Source organism: Xenopus laevis, chromosome 3L, assembly GCF_017654675.1.
Source record: "Xenopus laevis strain J_2021 chromosome 3L, Xenopus_laevis_v10.1, whole genome shotgun sequence".
In the NCBI taxonomy this organism is placed as follows: Eukaryota; Metazoa; Chordata; class Amphibia; order Anura; family Pipidae; genus Xenopus; species Xenopus laevis.
This window is the reverse complement of record NC_054375.1, coordinates 159,824,537-159,846,749: the sequence shown is the minus strand read 5'-3', so window position 1 is coordinate 159,846,749 and position 22,213 is coordinate 159,824,537. Positions and strand designations below refer to the sequence as shown.

Below are 22,213 nucleotides of genomic sequence, written 5' to 3'. Positions count from 1 at the left end.
GTTCCAGGGGTACCCAGGGTACAAATAAACACTCACCCCAAATCTCCCCCTAACTGACCTTCAGACTGGGCCCCTTAACTCATAACAAGGTTACAGACATATAGAAACATTGGGGTGTCACCCTGCTATAGTTCCAGGGGTACCCAGGGTACAAATAAACACTCACCCCAAATCTCCCCCTAACTGGCCTTCAGACTGGGCCCCCTTAGCTCATAACAAGGTTACAGATATATAGAAACATTGGGGTAACAGTCACCCTGCTATAGTTCCAGGGGTACCCAGGGTACAAATAAACACTCACCCCAAATCTCCCCCTAACTGTCCTTCAGACTGGGCCCCTTAGCTCATAACAAGGTTACAGATATATAGAAACATTGGGGTGTCACCCTGCTATAGTTCCAGGGGTACCCAGGGCACAAATAAACACTCACCCCAAACTTGGGTGGGGGTGCAGATTGCAAATGAGTTGGGTAAAGAGAAATGAATTGGGGATAAATGCAGGCTATAAATGGGGTATAGAAGTTAAGTGTGTGCAATTGAAGTGCTCAGTTAGACTGTAAGCTCTGTGGACGAGGCACAGTAAGGGGAGCTGCTCTGGGTGTGATGCAGATTAGGGAATGATAATGAGATGTGGAAAAGTGGCATATGGAGTTCAGCAAAGTGGCCACAGGTAGAAATGACCACATGGGGGGTCGTGTTGCCCCCGAGGAAGGCCGAGCACAAGGAATAACACAATGAGCTGAGAATGAGCAGCAGGTAAACAAGTCCCTTTAGTTAAAGAATAAAAGCCCCCCCTCCCGGGGCTGTCCCATCATGCATTGTGCTGCTGAGCTCTCAGGGCCCCTCACTTGCACGTGTATAGAGAGAATGGGGCCCCCTGCAGTTTCTCCTGAGGCCGGGGGCTATTATTCCTTTGCACCTCCTGTTTCCTGTGAGGTACAACTGTCATGTGATGTGCAGGGCCCGGCAGGGAGTGCTACTGTCACGCTGATTAACTCCCCACCTGCATAACAAAACTCCCTGCCACTCCCAGCACCCTGGGAACCTCATAATGCCGGGGAATGTTGCACAAAGGCTTTCATGTGGAACCCGCATTTCATGCTTACTTACCCTTTAATTGGAAATGTACCCAGAAATGTGCACTTTCCTTCCCACTCACTGCTCTACCCCTACATCCATATTATAATCATTGTATTCATTATATACATTATATACATTATATTAATTATATACATTATATACATTATATTCATTATATACATTATATACATTATATTTATTATATACATTATATACATTATATTCATTATATACATTATATACATTATATTCATCTATATACATTATATACCTTATATATTATATTCATTATCTACATCTATATACATTATATACATTATATACATTATATACATTATATACATTATATACATTATATATATTATATACATCTATATACATTATATATATTATATTCATTATATACATTATATACATTATATTCATTATATACATTATATACATTATATTCATTATATACATTATATTCATTATATACATTATATACATTATATACATTATATACATTATATACATTATATACATTATATACATTAAATATATTATATACATCTATATACATTATATACCTTATATATATTATATTCATTATCTACATCTATATACATTATATTCATTATATACATTATATACATCTATATACCTTATATACATTATATATATTATATTCATTATATACATTATATACATTATATTCATTATATACATTATATATATTATATACATCTATATACATTATATATATTATATTCATTATATACATTATATACATTATATACATTATATTCATTATATACATTATATTTATTATATACATTATATTCATTATATACATTATATACATTATATTCATTATATACATTTACATGGCAGCTCCCTCCCTATTTATAAATACATTTCCCTTCTATTGGCACCAGTTATAGAGGCTGCTGGGAAATGGAGTGACTCATGTACCAACAGTTGCTATGGGACAGACGTTAGTAACAGTCAGGGAACACGCTCAGTAGGGGCTGCTGGGAAATAAAATGTGTGGGTTGAGCTTTTTTGTACAAATGTGACATCACAATGATTGGCCCCTAGTCCAGTACAGAGGCCCCGACACTCCTATACTCACACTAAGGGCAATGTAGGGGGGACACATGTGACACTTTGGCTCAGGGGGGCACTTGGATCAACTCATGGATCAGTTTAGAACAGTTACAGGGTCGCTGACCCCCCCCCCCAGAGCTGCTTTAGAAAGGGAAACATGAAACTTTACACTTCAATATTAGAGATATAAATACAATATAAATACAATATAAATATAATATAAATACAATATAAATATAATATAAATATAATAGAAGAGTGTGAATGAAATAAAGTGAAAGAAGTGTTGGATGGGGGAGGAGTCAATTAGAAGTAAAAGAAGAAGGTTCCCTAGTGCTGAAAACTCCCCGTGTGCCGATTCCCTTTGTGTTTCCCATTAGAGAAATGAATTGAGTGTGGGACAAACCAATGGGTCGGGAAGGGGGGGGGGTTGGACATTGTGTTTGGCCCAATGACACTTCATCTGCTGCTGAACCTGTTGTGCCACAAACACAAACCACTGACACTGGGGCCACTGTACAACCTGCTGGGGACTTGTGACAACTCACTAATACTAATACTACTAATAATACTACTACTAATACTAATAGTACTGATAATGATAATAATGGTGAGCATTCCCAGCCCCCACATGGCACCCCGTGACTCACTCACACTGACACTCTCAGTCGCACATGGGGGAGGGGAGAGACAGTTACTGAAAACAACCCCCACCCCCCAAATCTCCAACACAAAGGCTGAAGGCTGAGCTGAGAGGGAGGGGGAGTGGGGCCTGCGGGGGTCACTTTGTGTCTCTAGGGGCCTCGTCCCTCCCTGACTCACCCAAATATCCCCTGTGTGTCACTCCTACAACTATGTGTGACTGTGTCATTGTATCAGCTGAGTGTATCAGGTGAGTGTGAGTGTATCAGGTGAGTGTGAGTGTATCAGGTGAGTGTGAGTGTATCAGGTGAGTGTGAGTGTATTAGGTGAGTGTGAGTGTATCAAGTGAGTGTGGGTGTATCAGGTGAGTGTGTGTGAGTATAGCATATGTGTGTGTGAATATATCAGGTGAGTGTATCAAGAGAGTGTGAGTGTATCAGGTGAGTGTGAGTGTATGAGGTGAGTGTGAGTGTATGAGGTGAGTGTATGTCATGAGACTGTAGAGACAATGGTTTCCTTTGCCCTATGTCACCTGTACAGAGCTGAGCACTAGTTCATTACCTGCCCGTGTGTGTGTGTATATATATATATATAACGTCTGTATAGAGCCCAGTAGGACACACCTGTATAGCTTTATTCCCACCTATTGGCCTCTATACAGGTTTATACCCAGGTAATGGCCTCTATACATGTTTATACTCAGGTAATGGCCTCTATACAGGTTTATACCCAGGTATTGGCCTCTATACAGGTTTATACCCAGGTAATGGCCTCTATACAAGTTTATAGAGTATAAAGCTGTATAGAGGCGATTACCTGGGAATAAAGCAGTGGGAGAGCCAATGAGCTGCTCCTGGTTTCCCTGGGTAGAGCTGAGTGCACCTGGGGAGGCGGGGCGGAGTGCAAGTGGGCGTGTCCTGTGCAGGAGGGCAGGGTTAGTGATGTCACAGAGGCGGGGCAGAGGTTTAGGAGCAGCAGAGCTGTGATTGGCCCCGGGCGGCGGAGGAGGAGGGGGAGGGGAGAGTGAGGGGCACAGGGTGAGGGGCTGCCGGACTGATCAGTTGGACCCAGGCTTCTCCTCACTGACTCCTCATGTCTCCGACCCACGATCCCCCCGGGAATCCCCCGAAGGAGAGCGGCCTAGTGAAGCGGCCAATGAACGCCTTTATGGTTTGGTCGAGCGGCGAGAGGAAGCGCATGTCCGCCCTGCACCCCAAGATGCACAACTCCGAGATTAGTCGCCGACTCGGGGAGATCTGGCGCGGCCTCGGGGAGGAGGATCGGAGACCTTTCCGGGAAGAGGCGAAGAGACTTCGGGCTCAACACGCGATAGACTTCCCGGGATACAAGTACGCGCCCCGCAAGAAACGCAAAGACAAGGGGGGGGAGCTCGCGAGCAACAGACACACGCCGACCCCTCCTGCTGCTCCCCGACCCCCAGCGCTCTCTCCCCCCACCGACCCACAACTGCAGCAGCAACAGCAGCCCCAGTACAGCGGATACCAGGAGCTCTATGGGTGAGTGAGGGCTCAGTACAGTGAGTGTGAGTGAGGCCTCAGTAGTGTGAGTGAGGGCTCAGTACAGTGAGTGTGAGTGAGGTCTCAGTACAGTGAGTGAGGTCTCAGTACAGTGAGTGAGGCCTCAGTAGAGTGAGTGAGGCCTCAGTAGAGTGAGTGTGAGTGAGGCCTCAGTAGAGTGAGTGTGAGTGAGGCCTCAGTAGAGTGAGTGTGAGTGAGGCCTCAGTAGAGTGAGTGTGAGTGAGGCCTCAGTAGTGTGAGTGAGGTCTCAGTAGAGTGAGTGTGAGTGAGGCCTCAGTACAGTGAGTGTGAGGCCTCAGTACAGTGAGTGTGAGGCCTCAATAGAGTGAGTGTGAGTGAGGCCTCAGTAGAGTGAGTGTGGCCTCAGTACAGTGAGTGTAAGTGAGGCCTCAGTACAGTGAGTGTGAGTGAGGCCTCAGTAGAGTGAGTGTGAATACACAGAGGGAGTAGTAGGTACATGGCAGGGGGTGGAGCAGGTGGAACCAGATCTGGCCAGAGGGGGTGGGGCAGTTCTTCTATTAATCCCTCCCTCATTTTCTTACCCATCTCTCCTGTAAGTGACTCCTCTCACTCCACTCACGTCCCCCAGTCATCTTGTGGCCCCCAGGGGCCCCACACTACAAGCCCCAGACTGTATGTTCTCCCTGTGTCTTTCTTGCTTTCCTCTGGGTTCCCTCCCTCCCCTCATAAACACAGACAGGTAACTTTATAGAGCTGCCCCTTGTGTGTCACAAAGCAAGTGCTTCCCATTCCCTTCCCGCTGTCCTACATGAAGTCCTTTCCACCTGTCCTACAGGAACTGCTTCCCATTCCTTTCCACTTGTCCTACAGGAACTGCTTCCCATTCCCTTCCCGCTGTCCTACATGAAGTCCTTTCCACCTGTCCTACAGGAACTGCTTCCCATTCCTTTTCCTCTGTCCTACAGGAACTGCTTCCCATTCCCTTCCCACTGTCCTACAGGAAGTGCTTCCCATTCCCTTCCCGCTGTCCTACAGGAACTGCTTCCCATTCCTTTCCCGCTGTCCTACAGGAAGTGCTTCCCGTTCCTTTCCCGCTGTCCTACAGGAAGTGCTTCCCGTTCCTTTCCCGCTGTCCTACAGGAAGTGCTTCCCGTTCCTTTCCCCCTGTCCTACAGGAAGTGCTTCCCGTCCTTTCCCCGCTGTCCTACAGGAAGTGCTTCCCGTTCCTTTCCACTTGTCCTACAGGAACTGCTTCCCATTCCCTTCCCGCTGTCCTACATGAAGTCCTTTCCACCTGTCCTACAGGAACTGCTTCCCATTCCTTTTCCTCTGTCCTACAGGAACTGCTTCCCATCCCCTTCCCGCTGTCCTACAGGAACTGCTTCCCATTCCTTTCCCGCTGTCCTACAGGAAGTGCTTCCCGTTCCTTTCCACCTGTCCTACAGGAAGTGCTTCCCGTTCCTTTCCACCTGTCCTACAGGAAGTGCTTCCCGTTCCTTTCCACCTGTCCTACAGGAAGTGCTTCCCGTTCCTTTCCACCTGTCCTACAGGAAGTGCTTCCCGTTCCTTTCCCCCTGTCCTAACAGGAAGTGCTTCCCGTTCCTTTCCCCCTGTCCTACAGGAAGTGCTTCCCGTTCCTTTCCCGCTGTCCTACAGGAAGTGGCTTCCCCGTTCCTTCCCCCTGTCCTACAGGAAGTGCTTCCCGTTCCTTTCCCGCTGTCCTACAGGAAGTGCTTCCCATTCCTTTACCTCCTTTCCTCAGGATGGGGTATTTGGGGCAGTTCCCGTGGGTGCTGGGGTATTTGGTGCCCAGGGTGAATAGCAGACGGTGATGGGTCCAGGTGACATGGGCGTGTCTCATCATTTCATTGGTGACTGTTTATCCAATGAGGAAGTGACGTTTGTGTTTGTCCTACAGGTACCCTCCCCTACCCCCGCGCCCGGAGTCCTTCCTCCCGTCTGTCAGTGACGTGTCTGCGCTTTATGGCTTTGGACTGTACGATTACGGGGAGCACAGGGGGGTTCACAACAGGTCCAGTACCAAACCCTGGAAGTGGAGGGAACCTCTTTCACGGACCTCTGACCCCTGTGACTGAATGGGACATTCGAGGGTCTCCGCTCTACTGACTTGAGAATCTAGGGGATCCCCACTGTGAGGGGTGCATGATGGGATGGACCTGACCCCGCCTTCACTGAAACCCCAGGACCTTAATAGAGGTGTGCCCCTAGTGGGCGGTACCAAGTGGCCTTATTGTGGAGGCTCCTCCCCCTGCCGGCAGCTATGGGCATTTCATTATTCCGTTACTGGAAAAGATTTGGGGCGTCGGATCTTGTTAGAATTAAAGGTTTTTGTTTTTAGGAAACTTGGACGTTTTTGTCGCACACACTGTGACCCCCATTCTTTTATAGGCAAAGACTTTACTGAAACTGGAGTTTGTTGTTTTTCTAGTGATGTTTTTAATACTATAAAGTTCTAGATGAATTCTGTGTTCCTCGTGTGTCTCCTTGTGTCTAACGGGGTCACTGGGGGGGACCTTACTGGGGTTAATTGGGGTATCAAACAGGGGCCCTCCAGCACATTTTGTTCATTAGCCACTAGTCAAATTAATGCTCCGCCCAATAGTAATGACGGGGGCTCTTTATATTGTTACAGATTCATCTTTTTATGTATCAGGAGGCTGGGGGGTCTGTAACCAGGGGGTCAACCTCCAACCACTGCAAATCTCTCTGTAATACTCCAACTGACCACTAGAAGGACTCGCAGCTCCTCATCATCAACAAACACCTGTCCTCCACTGCTGCCAATCCTTCCTTCTACCTATATAATATATCTGCTACTCCATATTATATATAGTGATCATATCCCCCTTATATATTCTACCTATATAGTGATCATATCCCCCCTTATATATTCTATAATAGTCAGTGAATCATATCCCCTATATATATATATATATAGGTGATCATTATCCCCCTTATATATTACTATATAGTGATCATATCCCCCTTATATATTTATATATAGTGATCATATCCCCCTTATATATTTATATATATATGATCATATCCCCTTATATATTTATATATATGATCATATCCCCCTTATATATTATATATAGTGATCATATCCCCTTATATATTTATATATAGTGATCATATCCCCTTATATATTTATATATATAGTGATCATATTCCCTTATATATTATATATATATTATATTATATCATACCCCCCTTATATATTTATATAGTATCATATTATCCCCCTTATATATTTATATATAGTGATCATATCCCCTTATATATTTATATATAGTATCATATCCCCCTTATATATTTTATATATAGTGATCATATCCCCTTATATATTTATATATAGTGATCATATCCCCTTATATATTTATATATAGTGATCATATCCCCCTTATATATATTTATATATATGATCATACCCCCCTTATATATTTATATATATAGTGATCATACCCCCCTTATATATTTATATATAGTGATCATATCCCCTTATATATTTATATAATAGTGATCATATCCCCCCTTATATATTTTATATATAGTGATCATACCCCTTATATATTTAATATATAGTGGATCATTATCCCCTTATATATTATATATAGTGATCATATCCCTATATATTCTCATCATATAGTGATCATACCCCCCCTTAATATATTTATATATAGTGATCATACCCCCCTTATATATTTATATTAAGTGTCATATCCCCCTATATATTATATATAGTGGATCATATCCCCTTATATATTTATATATAGTCATCATATCCCCTTATATATTTATATATAGTCCATCATATCCCCCTTATATATTTATATAAGTGATCATATCCCCTTATATATTTATATATTAGTGATCATATCCCCTTATATATTTATATATAGTGATCATATCCCCCTTATATATTTCAACCCTAATATATATGATCATATTCCCCTTATATATTTATATATAGTGATCATATCCCCCTTATATATTTTATATATTAGTGATCATACCCCCTTATATATTATATATAGTGATCATATCCCCCTTATATATTTATATATAGTAGATCATATCCCCCTTATATATTTATATATGAGTGATCATATCCCCTTATTATTTATATATAGTGATCATATCCCCCTTATATATTATATATAGTGATCATATCCCCCTTATATATTTATATATAGTGATCATATCCCCTTATATATTATATATATGATCAATCCCCCTTATATATTTATATATAGTGATCATATCCCCTTATAATTTATATATAGTGATCATATCCCCCTTAATATTTATATATAGTGATCATATCCCCCTTATATATTTATATATAGTGATCATATCCCCTTTATATTATATTATATATAGTGGATCATATCCCCTTAACTGTCTCTTCTCCAGTGTAACAATCCCAACTTGCCTTTCCCCATAACTGATCCCTTCCATTCCCTTTATCAGTTTTGTTTATTTGGCCATTAGAAGTCCTGTAACAACATGTGACAGTGAGTTAAGAGATTATTATATTTATTATAATTGCAATTAAACTTCAGTGTTATATTGAGAGCTGACAGCAGAGACATTAAGGTGACAGTTGCGTGTGGTTGACCATTAATTACTGAAATGACGAGTGTTGGTTGTGTTATGTATTGTCACACTAATCAGGACACTCCTTGTATGTGAGTACAAGACACTGACCGGGAATCAAATGCTGTTTGTGTAAATGCAATACCTGCAGTGACCAGTAGAGGAGGGAGGAGTTCAGGGATGTTATTCCCAATGTAAGAGCAGCAGCAGGAGAGAAAGGGTTAAGGTAGGAAACAGCAGTAGTGGGGGGGTGACTCCAAGTGGAGCAGAGAAGTGGGACGGACACAAGGGAAGAGGGAGGGGCTGAGGAGTGATGAGAAGGAGGCGGGGGCTAATAAACATGTCATCAATAGAGGATTAGTAAATAGGGAGTAGATGAGAAGGTGATTAGTTCAGTGTTGGGTTGAGTTGGACGTGGCGGCTGGTTCATCCAGTTGGAGATCGTTATGAGGCAGTTAGAGATGTCAGTTCAGCTGTTAATGAAGGGGTTAATAAATATATTTGGTACATGACAGACAGATGATTTAATGACAGACAGAGGTACAGGGAGAAGAAGAAGAAGAAGAAGTGCAGAGCTTGTGGCACCCGACATTAAGTGCAAGTGGAGATGAGATTTATTAGTAAAAACATACAACACACAGTCATTGGTTATTGATACCAACACAATCTGCGTCAGGAGGGAGGAGCCAACTGTACTAAATGCATCTGATTGGTTAGAGAAGTTAATTTGTATCTCTGCACAAGTCAGTGTCAGTAGAGTGGGCGGGTCAGTGGGCAGATTCAGGGGAGTAGAAAGTGAGTAATTGGGAATTTTTTTATTTAAAAGGTCACTTTACATTAAATCATCATCATTCATAAACAGTTCACAAATCATACAACAAAACAAAAATCCCATAAACCCACCCATTACACCCTCCAGCCCGCAGAGTCCACCCCTCTGTCCATTGGCAACTTTTTCATCAAAACACAACAAAAGGGCAGTTTGCAAAGTCCTTGATTGTCCCTACGGCCTTCCCTTCCCCCACCACCAACCCAAACGAGCGTTCCAGAAAAGTCTTTCCTGGACCAACCTCCTCCAGATTCCATCACCCAACAAAAACATAATACTTTCTATATATTCATATTCTGAATCCAGGCTACAGAAAGCTGCACCTCCAGCCTATAGAAAAAGAGAGGAGCAGTATCAGTGCCCAAGGAGCCATATACAAACAATAAGTACATACCTTGAGATGAAAGTGAATAATTGGGGAGAAATACTTTGGTGTTTATACAAATGGCCTTTAGATGTCACTGTGCTCAATACGGTGCACACTTTCTATACAGCTTGTGGTTGTTAAGAGTTGCTTACTGTTGTGTAATGGCTGCATGAATCTGCTAATAAAGCTCTGTTATACTCTACTCATCCTCGGCTACCCAAAACATAACAAATGGCGACAGCAGCCTGTATCTTTTTCTTCAAACCCTGGTGAGACTACCGTACCTTTTACTGCTTGGATCCGTATGTTTGACAATGACATTATTGCTGCTGACGAAGGGGAGATTTGGCTGCTACAAAGCTTTACTTATTCACTGCCTGGGAGGCAGAGGGACAGCGTATATTCTATACATTACCATTAGCTGATGAGACTATAGAAAACTGCACTTACTGATATAAAGAACTTTTGTGCCAAGAGTAATATAGTTGCTGAAAGATATAAATTCTGCCAACGTGGTGAATCCACAGAATGATTTGTAGCAGCTTTGAGAGAGCTGGTTTGTTACCTGTGAGTTTGGGAATCTAACAGATGAAATGCTAAGAGACCAAATAGTGGGAAAAAACAAACTCACCTCACATTAGAGAGAAGCTGCTCCTAGAGCAGGATTTAACCCTTGCAAAGGCTATTATAGTTACTAGCCAAATTGAAACAGCAGTGGCAGAGGCTAAAACTCTCAGTCAGGGAACTGCTGGAATGTACAGACTGTGAATCCAGCACTGTGGCCTAATAATACACAGTCCACAGGCAAAATACAGTGCTAAGGAAAGGATTCACCTACACTGCAAAACCGTGCAGCAAATACAAATAGAAAAATACTGCTTTCACTGTGGTTCAACACAACACACTGCAAATCATGTTACATGTCCTGCAAAAGCTAAACGGTGCCACAAATGCACAAAAGTAGGAGATTTTGCTAAAATCTGCTGTAGTTCTGCTAAAGATGTCATGAAGTCACTACTACAAATGTCCCAGTATTAAGTGTGGATAAAGCTGGTACATTTATGCAGACAAGTTTATATGTCAGTTGTCAGTACTGCTTTCTGCTGACAAGGACACTCCATTAACCTGATGTGATACAGGTTCGCTCTTTCTATACAACCAAAGGAGATTTTCTTGAAATACTTTGCAAAAGATCCGCTTGTTGCACCTGCCCTGAGACTGGTCAGTTACTTAAAGGATCCAATCCCTGTGCTTGGTTACTTGCCAGTGACTGTACAATTTGAATCAAATGCTGCAAAATGTGACTTTTACATTGTGAATAAGGGAACTGCTATACTTGGGAGGGATCTCTTTGCTGCATTAAACCTACAATTAGTTGATGGTCTCATTACTACAGCACCAGTGCCTGACACACAGCCAGTGTCTAAAATGTCACCACTTCAGCCAGTACCATTCCCTGATTCATCATGGGAAAAACTTGCTATTGATATTGTCGGTCCTTTTACAGATGCTCCTATAGACTGTAGATTTACTATAACCTTGATAGACTATTACAGTAAATGGCCTGAAATTGCATTTGTTTCTCATATAACATCAGCTACAGTAATAATATTTCTGTCTACAGTCTTCAGCAGAGAAGGTAATCCAAAGGAGTTAATATCAGACAATATCAGACGATGGACCACAGTTTGTCTCATATGAGTTTGAATCCTTTCTGAGAGAGAGGAATATTGTGCATAAGAAATCTTCAGTGTATTACCCACAAGCAAATGGAGAAATCAAGCGATTCAACAGAAGTCTGAAAGAAACACTACAGGCAGCAAATCTTACTGGGAAAGTATTTACAACAGAGTTCCTACATAACTACAGAGCAACGTGCCATGCAACAACCCAATCATCTCCAGCAGAATTATTACATGGCAGACAGATGCGCACTAAGTTACATGTTGCAGACATCAAACTTCCACAAAATACTGTGCCTACAAAATCATCTACTGCTGACATTGTGATACGTCAACAAGCCAAATGTAAGGCTTATACTGACAGAAAAAGTGGTGCCGGAGAAGTGCACTTTCAGCCTGGATCTTTAGACAGAATTAAGAAACCAGGAATACTGAAACAAGGACAATCTATATTTACTACACCACTTGAAGTGAGACGCCAGCGAGGACCATACACATATGAACTGTCTGATGGTCGCATATGGAATGCAAGTCATCTTGCTCCTGTTAGATATGACTTTGGAGAAGCTCCATTTGATGAAGGACATTTTCCTACTACTGATGTCAACTGCAATAGACCTGAAGAAAGTGAGCCTATAAGGCGTACTGAGAGAATCAGAAAACTACCTGCATGGACCCAGGACTATGTGATGTGAAGAATGTATAATATTGTTTTAAAATGCATACTGTTGAATTGTTGCTGTTTATTATAGTTGTCCAAATGCTTTCCTATTATAGGGGGAATATGTGGTGTTTATACAAATGGCCTATAGATGTCACTGTACACAAGAGTTATACTGTATACATAGTACTTTATATACTGCTTAAAAGTGTTAATGTTGAAGCTACTGTTGAAGTGTAATGTCTGCATGACTCTGCTAATAAAGCACTGTTATACTCTACTCATCCTCGGCTACACAAAACATAAATCCTTTTTTTATGAGTTTAGAGGCAAGTGGTAGAAATGGAGGGTCAGTTTAACTGGAAACGGGAAAGTTCCGAACGCCAAAGAAGAATTAAAGAGTGTAAGCTCAGTAGCCCAGTGACTGACTAGAGAAGAACTATGGGCAAGTTGTGAGAGTTACAGGATGGAAAGGGTTAAGGCAGGAGGGGGGTCAGCAAGGAGGAGAGAGCTTGGAGGGGGTCACAGTTACAATCTGATGTTTTGCAATAAAGTCCTGAGCGAGAGTGTCAGCTTGTGGGTTCTGTTCAAAGAGGAATCAATATAATTTGGTCGGGGGGCAGGGCTCAGAATCTGGAGAGACATTTCTACTGCGGGAGTTGTACTGTGTATAAGAACCAGAGTATGGAGATGCAGGAGTTGTACTGTGTATAAGAACCAGAGTATAGAGATGCAGGGAGTTGTACTGTGTATAAGAACCAGAGTATGGAGATGCAGGGTGTTGTACTGTATATAAGAACCAGAGTATAGAGATGCAGGGAGTTGTATTGTGTATAAGGAACAGAGTATGGAGATGCAGGGAGTTGTACTGTATATAAGAACCAAGAGTATGGAGATGCAGGGAGTTGTACTGTGTATAAGGACCAGAGTATGGAGATGCAGGGAGTTGTACTGTGTATAAAACCAGTGTATGGAGATGCAGGGAGTTGTACTGTATTATAAAACCAGAGTATGGAAGATGCAGGAGTTGTACTGTGTATAAGAACCAGAGTGTGGAGGTGCAGAGTTGTACTGGGTATTAGAGCCAGAGTATGGAGGGGCAGGGAGTTGTACTGTGTATACGAGCCAGAGTATGGAGATGCAGGGAGTTGTACTGTGTATAAGAGCCAGAGTATGGAGATGCAGGGAGTTGTACTGTATATAAGAACAGAGTATGGAGATGCAGGGAGTTGTACTGTGTATAAGAACCAGAGTATGGAGATGAAGGGAGTTGTACTTGTATAAAACCAGAGTATGAGATGCAGGGAGTTGTACTGTGTATAAGAACCAGAGTTGGAGATCAGAGTTGTATTGTGTATAAGGACCAGAGTATGAGATGCAGGAGTGTACTGTGTATAAGAACCAGATGGAATCAGGAGTTGTACTGTATAAGAACAGAGTATAGAGATGCAGGGAGTTTGTACTGTGTATTAGAGCCAGAGTATGGAGGGGCAGGGAGTTGTACTGTGTATACGAGCCAGAGTATGGAGATGCAGGGAGTTGTACTGTTATAAGAGCCAGAGTATGGAGATGCAGGAGTTGTACCGTATATAAGAACCAGTATGGAGATCAGGAGTTTACGTTATAAGAACCAGATATGAGATGAAGGAGTTGTACTGTATAAAAGAACCAGAGTATGCAGATGCAGGGAGTTGTATTGTATATAAGAACCAGAGTATGGAGGTGCAGGGAGTTGTATTGTGTATAAGAACCAGATTATGAAGATGCAGGGAGTTGTACTGTGTATAAGAACCAGAGTATAGAGATGCAGAGATGTTGTATTTGTGTATAAAACCAGATATGGAAATGCAGGGAGTGTACTGTATATAAGAACCAGAGTATGGAGATGCAGGATTGTACTGGTATAAAGATCAGAGTATGGAGATGCAGGGAGTTGTACTGTATAAAAGAACCAGAGTATGAGATGCAGGATTGTATTTATATAAAACCAGATATGAGTGCAGGAGTTGTATTGTATAAGAACCAGATTATGAAGATGCAGGAGTTGTACTGGTGTATAAGACCAGAGTTATAGAATGCAGAGATTGTATTGTTGATAAGAACCAGATTATGAAGATGCAGGAAGTGTATGTGTATAAGAACCAGAGTATGGAAATCAGGATTGTACTGTATATAAAAACCAGAGTATGGAGATCAGGGAGTTGTACTGTGTATAAGAACCAGAGTATGGAGATGCAGGGAGTTGTACTGTGTATAAGAACCAGAGTATGGAGATGCTGGGAGTTGTACTGTGTATAGAGCCAGAGTATAGATGCAGGGAGTGTACTGTGTATTAAGCCAGAGTATAGAGGTGAGGGATTGTACTGTGTATAAGAATCAGAGTATGGAGATGCAGGGAGTCCTACTGTGTTATAAAACCAGAGTGGACGTTGCAGGAGTTTTACTGTGTTATAAGAACCAGAAGTATGGAGATGCAGGAGTTGTATTGTGTATAAGACCAGAGTATGGAGATGCAGGGAGTTTACTGTGTATAAGAACCAGAGTATGAGATGCAGGGAGTGTACTGTGTAAAGAACCAATATAGAGATGCAGGAGTTACTGTGTATAAGTACCCAGAGTTTGGAGATGCAGGGAGTTGTACTGTGTATAAGGACAGATATGAGACAGGGATTGTACTGTGTATAAGACCAAGTATGGAATGACAGGATTGTACTGTGTATAAAAAACCAGAGTATGAGAGATGCAGGGAGTTGTATTGTATATAAGAACCAGAGTATAGAGATGCAGGGAGTGTATTGTGTATAAGGAACAGAGTATGGAGATGCAGGGAGTTGTACTGTGTATAAGAACCAGATATGGAGATGCAGGGAGTTGTACTGTGCATAAGACCAGAGTATGGAGATGCAGGGAGTTTACTGTGTATAAGAACCCAGTGTATGGAGATCAGGAGTTGTACTGTATATAAGAACCAGAGTATGGAGATGCAGGAGTTGTACTGTGTATAAGAACCAGTGTGTGAGGTGCAGAGTTGTACTGTGTATTAGAGCCAGAGTATGGAGGGGCAGGGAGTTTGTACTGATATAAAGAACCAGAGTATGAGATGCAGGGAGTTGTACTGTGATAAGAACCAGAGTATGACCAGAGTATGAGAGATTGCAGGAGTTGTACTGTAATAAAAACCAGATATGGAATGCAAGAGTTGTACTTGTCTATAAGAACCAGATGTGGATGCAGGGAGTTGTACTGTGTATAGAGCCAGAGTATGAGGCAGGAGTTACTGTGTATACGAGCCCAGAGTAATGAGATGCCAGGATTGTACTGTGATAAGACCAAGAGTATGGAATCAGAGTGTACCGTATATAAGAACCAGAGTATGGAGACGCAGGATTTGTACTGTGTATAAGACCAGAGTATGGAGATGAAGATGGTACTGTGTATAAGAACCAGAGTATGGAGATTGCAGGGAGTTGTACTGTATAATGACCAGAGTATGGAGATGCAGGGAGTTGTACTTGTAAAAAGAACCAGAGTATGGAGATGCAGGATTGTTGTAAAAAGAACTGAGTTATAGATGCAGCAGTTGTAGTATAAGAACCATTATGAAAGATGCAGGGATTGTACTGTTATAAAACCAGAGTATAGAGATGCAGAGAGTTGTATTTGTATAAGAACCAGAGTATGGAAATGAAGGGAGTTGTACTGTATATAAGAACCAGAGTATGGAGATGCAGGGAGTTGTACTGTGTATAAGAAACCAAGTATGAGATCAGGGAGTTGTAATGTATAAGAACCAGAATGTACGAATGCAGGGAGTTGTACTGGTATTAAGCCAGATATGGAGATGCAGGGAGTTGTACTGTGTATTAGAGCCAGAGTATAGAGGTTGAAGGAGTTGTACTGTGATATAAGAACCAGAGTATGGAGATGCAGGGAGTTGTCTACTGTGTAAAGAACCCAGGAGTATGGAGATGCAGAGTTGTACTGTGTATAAGACCAGAGTATGGAGATGCAGAGGTTTACTGTTGTATAAGCGACCAGAGTATTGGAGATGCAGAGAGTTACTGTGTATGAAGAACCAGGAGTATGCAGATGCAGGAGTTGTACTGTGTATAAGAACCAGTGTGTGGAGTTGCAGGAGTTACTGTGTATTAGATCCAGAGTATGGAGCAGGGAGTTACGTATATAAAGGAACCCAGAGTATGAGATGCAAGAGTTGTACTGTGTATAGAGACCAGATATGGAGATGAAAGGAGTGTTACTATGTATTAAGAACCAGAGTTAGGAAGATGCAGGAGTTGTTATACTGTTATAAGGACCAGTATATGAAGATGCAGGAGTGTACTGTGTATAGACCAGAGTATAGATGCAGGGAGTTATTCTATAAGACCAGAGTCTAGGAATGCAGGAGTTGTACTGGATATAAAACCAGAGTATAAGATGCAGGGAGTTGTATGTATAAGGTAACAGATATGGAGATGCAGAGTTGTACTTGTATTAAGAAACCAGAGTATGGAGTGCAGAGTTGTTACGTGTATAAGTTCCAGAGTATGATGCAGATTTACTGTGTATAAGACCAGAGTATGGAATGCAGGAGTGTACTGTAAGGACCAAGTATGAGATGCAGGATTGTATTGTGTTATAAGGACCAAGTATGAATGCAGGAGTCTTGTACTGTATATAAGAACCAGATATAGAGATCAGGAGTTTAGGATGTTATAAAACAGAGTAGAGTATGCATAGTTTAATGTATAAAAACCAAGAGTATGAGAGGCAGAGTTGTACTTGATAGACCAGAGTATGGAGCATGCAGGGAGTTGTACTGTTGTATAAGACCAGAGTATGGAATGCAGGAGTTACTGTGTATAAGACCAGAGTATGAGAGCAGGAGTGTACTGTGTATAAACCAGATATGGAGATGCAGGGAAGGTATTGCTGCTATAAGACCAGTATGGAGATGCAGGGATTGTACTTATATAAGATACCAGAGTATAGAGGATGCCAGGATTGTATTGTGTATAAGGAACAGAGTATGGAGTTGCAGGGATTACTGTGTATAAGAACCAGAGATGGAGATGCAGGAGTTTACTGTGTAAAGGACCAGATGTAGGGATGCAAGGGATGTACTGTATAAGACCAGATATGGAGAGAGGAGTTCTACTGTTATAAGACCAAGTATGGAGATGGCAGGACTTGTTATTTGTATAAGACAGATATGAGAGCAGAGTTGTATTGTGTATAAGACCATTAGTATGGAGCAGGGAGTTTAGTGTATAAGAATCAGAGTATTGAAGATGCATGAGTTTACTGTGTATAAGAACCAGAGTATGGGAGATGAAGGAGTTGTACTGTGTATAAGAACCAGATATGGAGATGCAGGATTGTATTGGCTATAAGACCAGAGTATGGAGATGCAGCGGAGTTTACTGTGTAGAAGAACAGGAGTATGGAAGATGCAGGAGTTTACTCGAGGTATAAGAACCAGATATGGAATCAGAGTGATATTGTGTATAAGATCCAGAGTATGGAATGCAGGAGTTGTACTGTGTTATAATAAACCAGAGTATGGAAGATGCAGTGATGACGGTATAAGAACCAGAGTATGGAGATGCAGGAGTTGTACTGTGATAAAGTAGATGATGAGAATGCAGGGAGTTGATACATGTATAAAAAACCAGAGTATGGAGATGCAGGGAGTTGTTACTGATAAAGAACCAGGAGAGAGTGAGGAGTGTATGTATATAAGAACCCAGAGTATGGAGGCAGGGATTGTATTGTGTATAAAACCAGATTATGAAGATGCGGCGAATTTACTTGGTATAAGAGTCGTATATGAGATGCAGGGAGTGTACTTGTATAAAAGACCAGATATGGAGATGCAGGGAGCTGTTATTGTAATAAGAACCAGAGTATGGAGTTCAGGAATTGTACTGTGTATAAAACCGATATGAGATGCAGGAGTTTACTGTTATAAGAGGCAGAGCAGTGCTTTAAGCAGGTAATATTATAGGTTATACCTTTAGATAGGAGGCTCAGGAGGGTTGAATCCTCAGAATAGATCAGTAGAATCTAAGTCAGTCCATTGATCCAGTATCAGATCCGATATCTCTTAATGACATTCTTCCAGTTCTCCTTGTGAACTTGTCGCGATCATCAAATATCATCCCAGAAGAATGCTTTTCCCCTTGCAAATCACTAATTTCTGTGATGTAATACCTACGTGACCAGCAGAGGGAATCACACACCATTTCTGTGAGTGTAATACCTACATGTCAGCAGAGGAATCACACACCATTTCTTGTGAGTGTATACCTACAATGACCCAGCAGAGGGAATCACACACCATTTCTGTGAGGTAAACCACATTCCAGCAGAGGGAGACACACCACCATTTCTGTGAGTGTAATACCTAACAGTGACCAGCAGAGAATCACACACCATTCTGTGAGTTTTTTAATACCTACGTGTCCAGCAGAAACACACACCATTTCTGTGAGTGTAAACCTTACATGCCAGCAGAGGGAATCACCACACCCAATTTCTGTGAGTGTAATTACCAAACAGTGCCAGCAGAGAACACAACCTCATCTTTTATCATAAACCAAAGTGAAATACTCTCTGTTGTAAAGGTGCCAAAACAGAACTACCAGCAGAGGGAGATCGAATTGTTGGACTTTACTTTTTCAAACTGGGAAAAGCAGCTGCCCCTCCCCCTCTGCTTTTCTCTCTTTATTTCCCCCTCCCCCAAAATTTTGTTCATATTTCAGAGCTCAGTCTGCCCCCCCAGCCCCTGAGACGCTGTTTAACCCCAAGTTGTACCCCAAATAATTCAGTTCCGCTTATTGTACCGAGTTATTTATCATTGTATTCACCAAATTGGGGACCCCGTGTCAGCACCAGATCAGTGCAAGCCCATTTAGGGGAATTGGCCGTGAGTGTTTATTTGTACCCTGGGTACCCCTAACTATAGCAGGGACACCCCAATGTTTCTATATACTGTAACCTGTTGTATGAGCTAAGGGCCCAGTCTGAAGTCATTAGGGGAGATTGGGGTGAGTGATTATTTTTACCCTGGGTACCCCTGGAAACTAAGCAGGTGACACCCAATGTTCTATATATCTGTAACCCTTTTATAAGCTAAGGGGCCCAGTCTGAAGCCAGTTAGGGGGAGATTTGGGGTGAGTGCTTATTTTACCCTGGTACCCCTGGAACTATAGCAGGTGACACCCCAATGTTTCTATATATCTGTAACCCCTTGTTATGAGCTAAGGGGGCCCAGTCTGAAGGTCAGTTAGGGGGAGATTTGGGGTGAGTGCTATTTGTACCTTACCCCTGACTATAGCAGGGTGACACCCAATGGTTTCTATATATCTGTAACCCTTGTTATGAGCTAAGGGGGCCCAGTCTGAAGTCAATTAGGAGATTTGGTGAGTGTTTATTTGTACCCTGGGTACCCCTGGAACTATAGCAGGGTGACACCCCAATGTTCTATATATCTGTAACCTTTTATGATCTAAGGGCCCAGTCTGAAGGCAGTTAGGGAGATTGGGTGAGTGCTTTATTTTACCCCTGGTTACCCCGGAACTATAGCAAGGTGACCACCCCCAATGTTTCTATATATCTGTAACCTTGTTATGAGCTAAGGGCCCAGTCTGAAGGTCAGTTAGGGGGAATTGGGTTGATGCTTATTGTACCTGGTACCCCTGAACTATAGAGGACACCCCAATGTTTTCTATTACTGTAACCTTGTTATAGAGCTAAGGCCCACTGAGTCATTTAGGGGATATTTGGAAATGAGTATTATTTGTACCCTGGTACCTGAAACCTATACAGGTGTGACACCCCAATGTTCTTATATACTGTAACCTAGTTTAGAGCTAAGGGCCCAGTCTAATCATTAGGAATTTGGTATTAAGTGAAGAGGGAGCAGATAATGGGTACATAGACCCCCCCACACCTCAGTCGCACTTGTGGCCCCTTATCCAGACACAGATTTATATGAATCTCGGGCAGTTTGTCAGGAGGTGATGGATGGGGGGGGGCAGGAATGTTTATCTAGTAATTGCCCCCCCCCCCGGGTATTGAGCAGAGGGTGGGGGAGGACAATGGAGAGGTCGGGGGTTATTAGGACTAATTATCCCATTGTGTGAGGGAGAGGGAGGGGCAGGTGTAACATTTACCCCGGGGGGGGATTTAATTTGACAGATTTGTCTCTGGGAACAAATGTCTGATCTATGGGGGCTCATTATCCCTCGTTTCCATGGGAATTATTCCAGAAATCCCAAATTAACCAGAAGCTCAGGGGGCAATTCTCTGTCCCCCCCCTCACTAATACTTTGGTCCAATTACACGAGGGGGTCGGTCCCACGTGACGTTTGTGTAAAGTCCAATAAAATGTTCTGTTTAGTTTCAGACACGGGGGCACAGGTTTATCCTCCTCAGGGGCTGCTGGGAGTTTAGTCTGACGGGGGGGGACTTGTCTTTGGCTCATTAACGACCCGACCCCAATGTCCACTTTTATTTCCTACGATGAACCCCCCCTTCCCTTCTGCACATTCCCAATAATCCCCCCCATATCCCCCCTCTTATCTCTATCTCTGGTATAAACCCCCTATTTTACCCCCCCTATATCTGTATATATTCCTGTATCTCCCAATATACCCCCTATTTAAACCCCCCCAAACACAAGGGAACACACAACTCCATACAGATAGTGTCCTGGCAGAAATGAACCCCCAAACACAAGGGAACACACAGACTCCCATACGATAGTGTCCTGGCAGAATGAACCCCCAAACAAAGGAACACACAGGACTCCATACAGATAGTGTCCTGGCAGAATGAACCCCCAAACACAAGGGAACACCACAACTCCATACAATAGTTCCGGGCAGAATGAACCCCCAAACACAAGATCCATACAATAGTGTCCTGGGCAGAATAACCCCCAAACACAAGGAACATACAGACTCCATACAGATAGTGCCCTGGGCAGAATGAACCCCCAAACAACAAGGGAAATACAGACTCCATACAGATAGTGTCCTGGGCAGAATGAAACCCCAACACAAGGAACACACAGACTCCATACAGATAGTGTCCTGGGCAGAATGAACCCCCAAACACAAGGGAACACACAGACTCATACAGATAGTGTCCTGGGCAGAATGAACCCCCAAACACAAGGGAACACACAGACTCCATACAGATAGTGTCACTGGGCAGAATGAACCCCCAAACACAAGGAACACACAGACTCCATACAGATAGTGTCCTGGGCAGAAAATGAACCCCCAAACACAAGAACACACAGACTCCATACAGATAGTGAGTATTTGGGGTGAGAGAGGTTCGGTGCGCTGTGGAAGAGAAGTGGCAGTTGTAGAGTGACAGTTTGTATTTGAGGGGGGCAGGGGACAGAAATCCTGGGGGGGTGATAAAAGAAGATGAATGTGAGTTTAAGGTCTTGTAATTGTGGAGGGGGATTATGGGTGTCGATTGCTCAGATCCCATGAGGGGTGAATAGAGATCAGTGAGAAGGAGTTTCCATTGCCCGGGGGGGGGACAAAGAAAAGATTAGGATTAAAGGGGAGACAGAGTTGACCCCCAGGCTCTGATACTGGAATTTGATTCGACTCTCTTGTTACAACTAATCTGTGAGGCAGAAGCGTTTATTACAGGGGTCCCCCACTTTATGGTCCCACATTCATGGGCTGATGGGAAGGAAAGACCAATTGCAAGGGAGGC

The 22,213-nt window shown here is 42.6% G+C and overlaps 1 protein-coding gene across 1 annotated transcript in view; it reads left to right on the top strand.

The window, feature by feature from the left end:
• The first annotated feature begins 3,773 nt into the window (after positions 1-3,773).
• The window catches only part of sox15.L (SRY-box 15 L homeolog), a 66,628-nt gene continuing 48,188 nt past the window's right edge, over positions 3,774-22,213 (top strand). The window contains 1 exon segment of the mRNA NM_001087732.1: positions 3,774-4,328. Coding sequence (NP_001081201.1) covers positions 3,904-4,328 — 425 coding nt within the window. The 5' untranslated portion in view covers positions 3,774-3,903.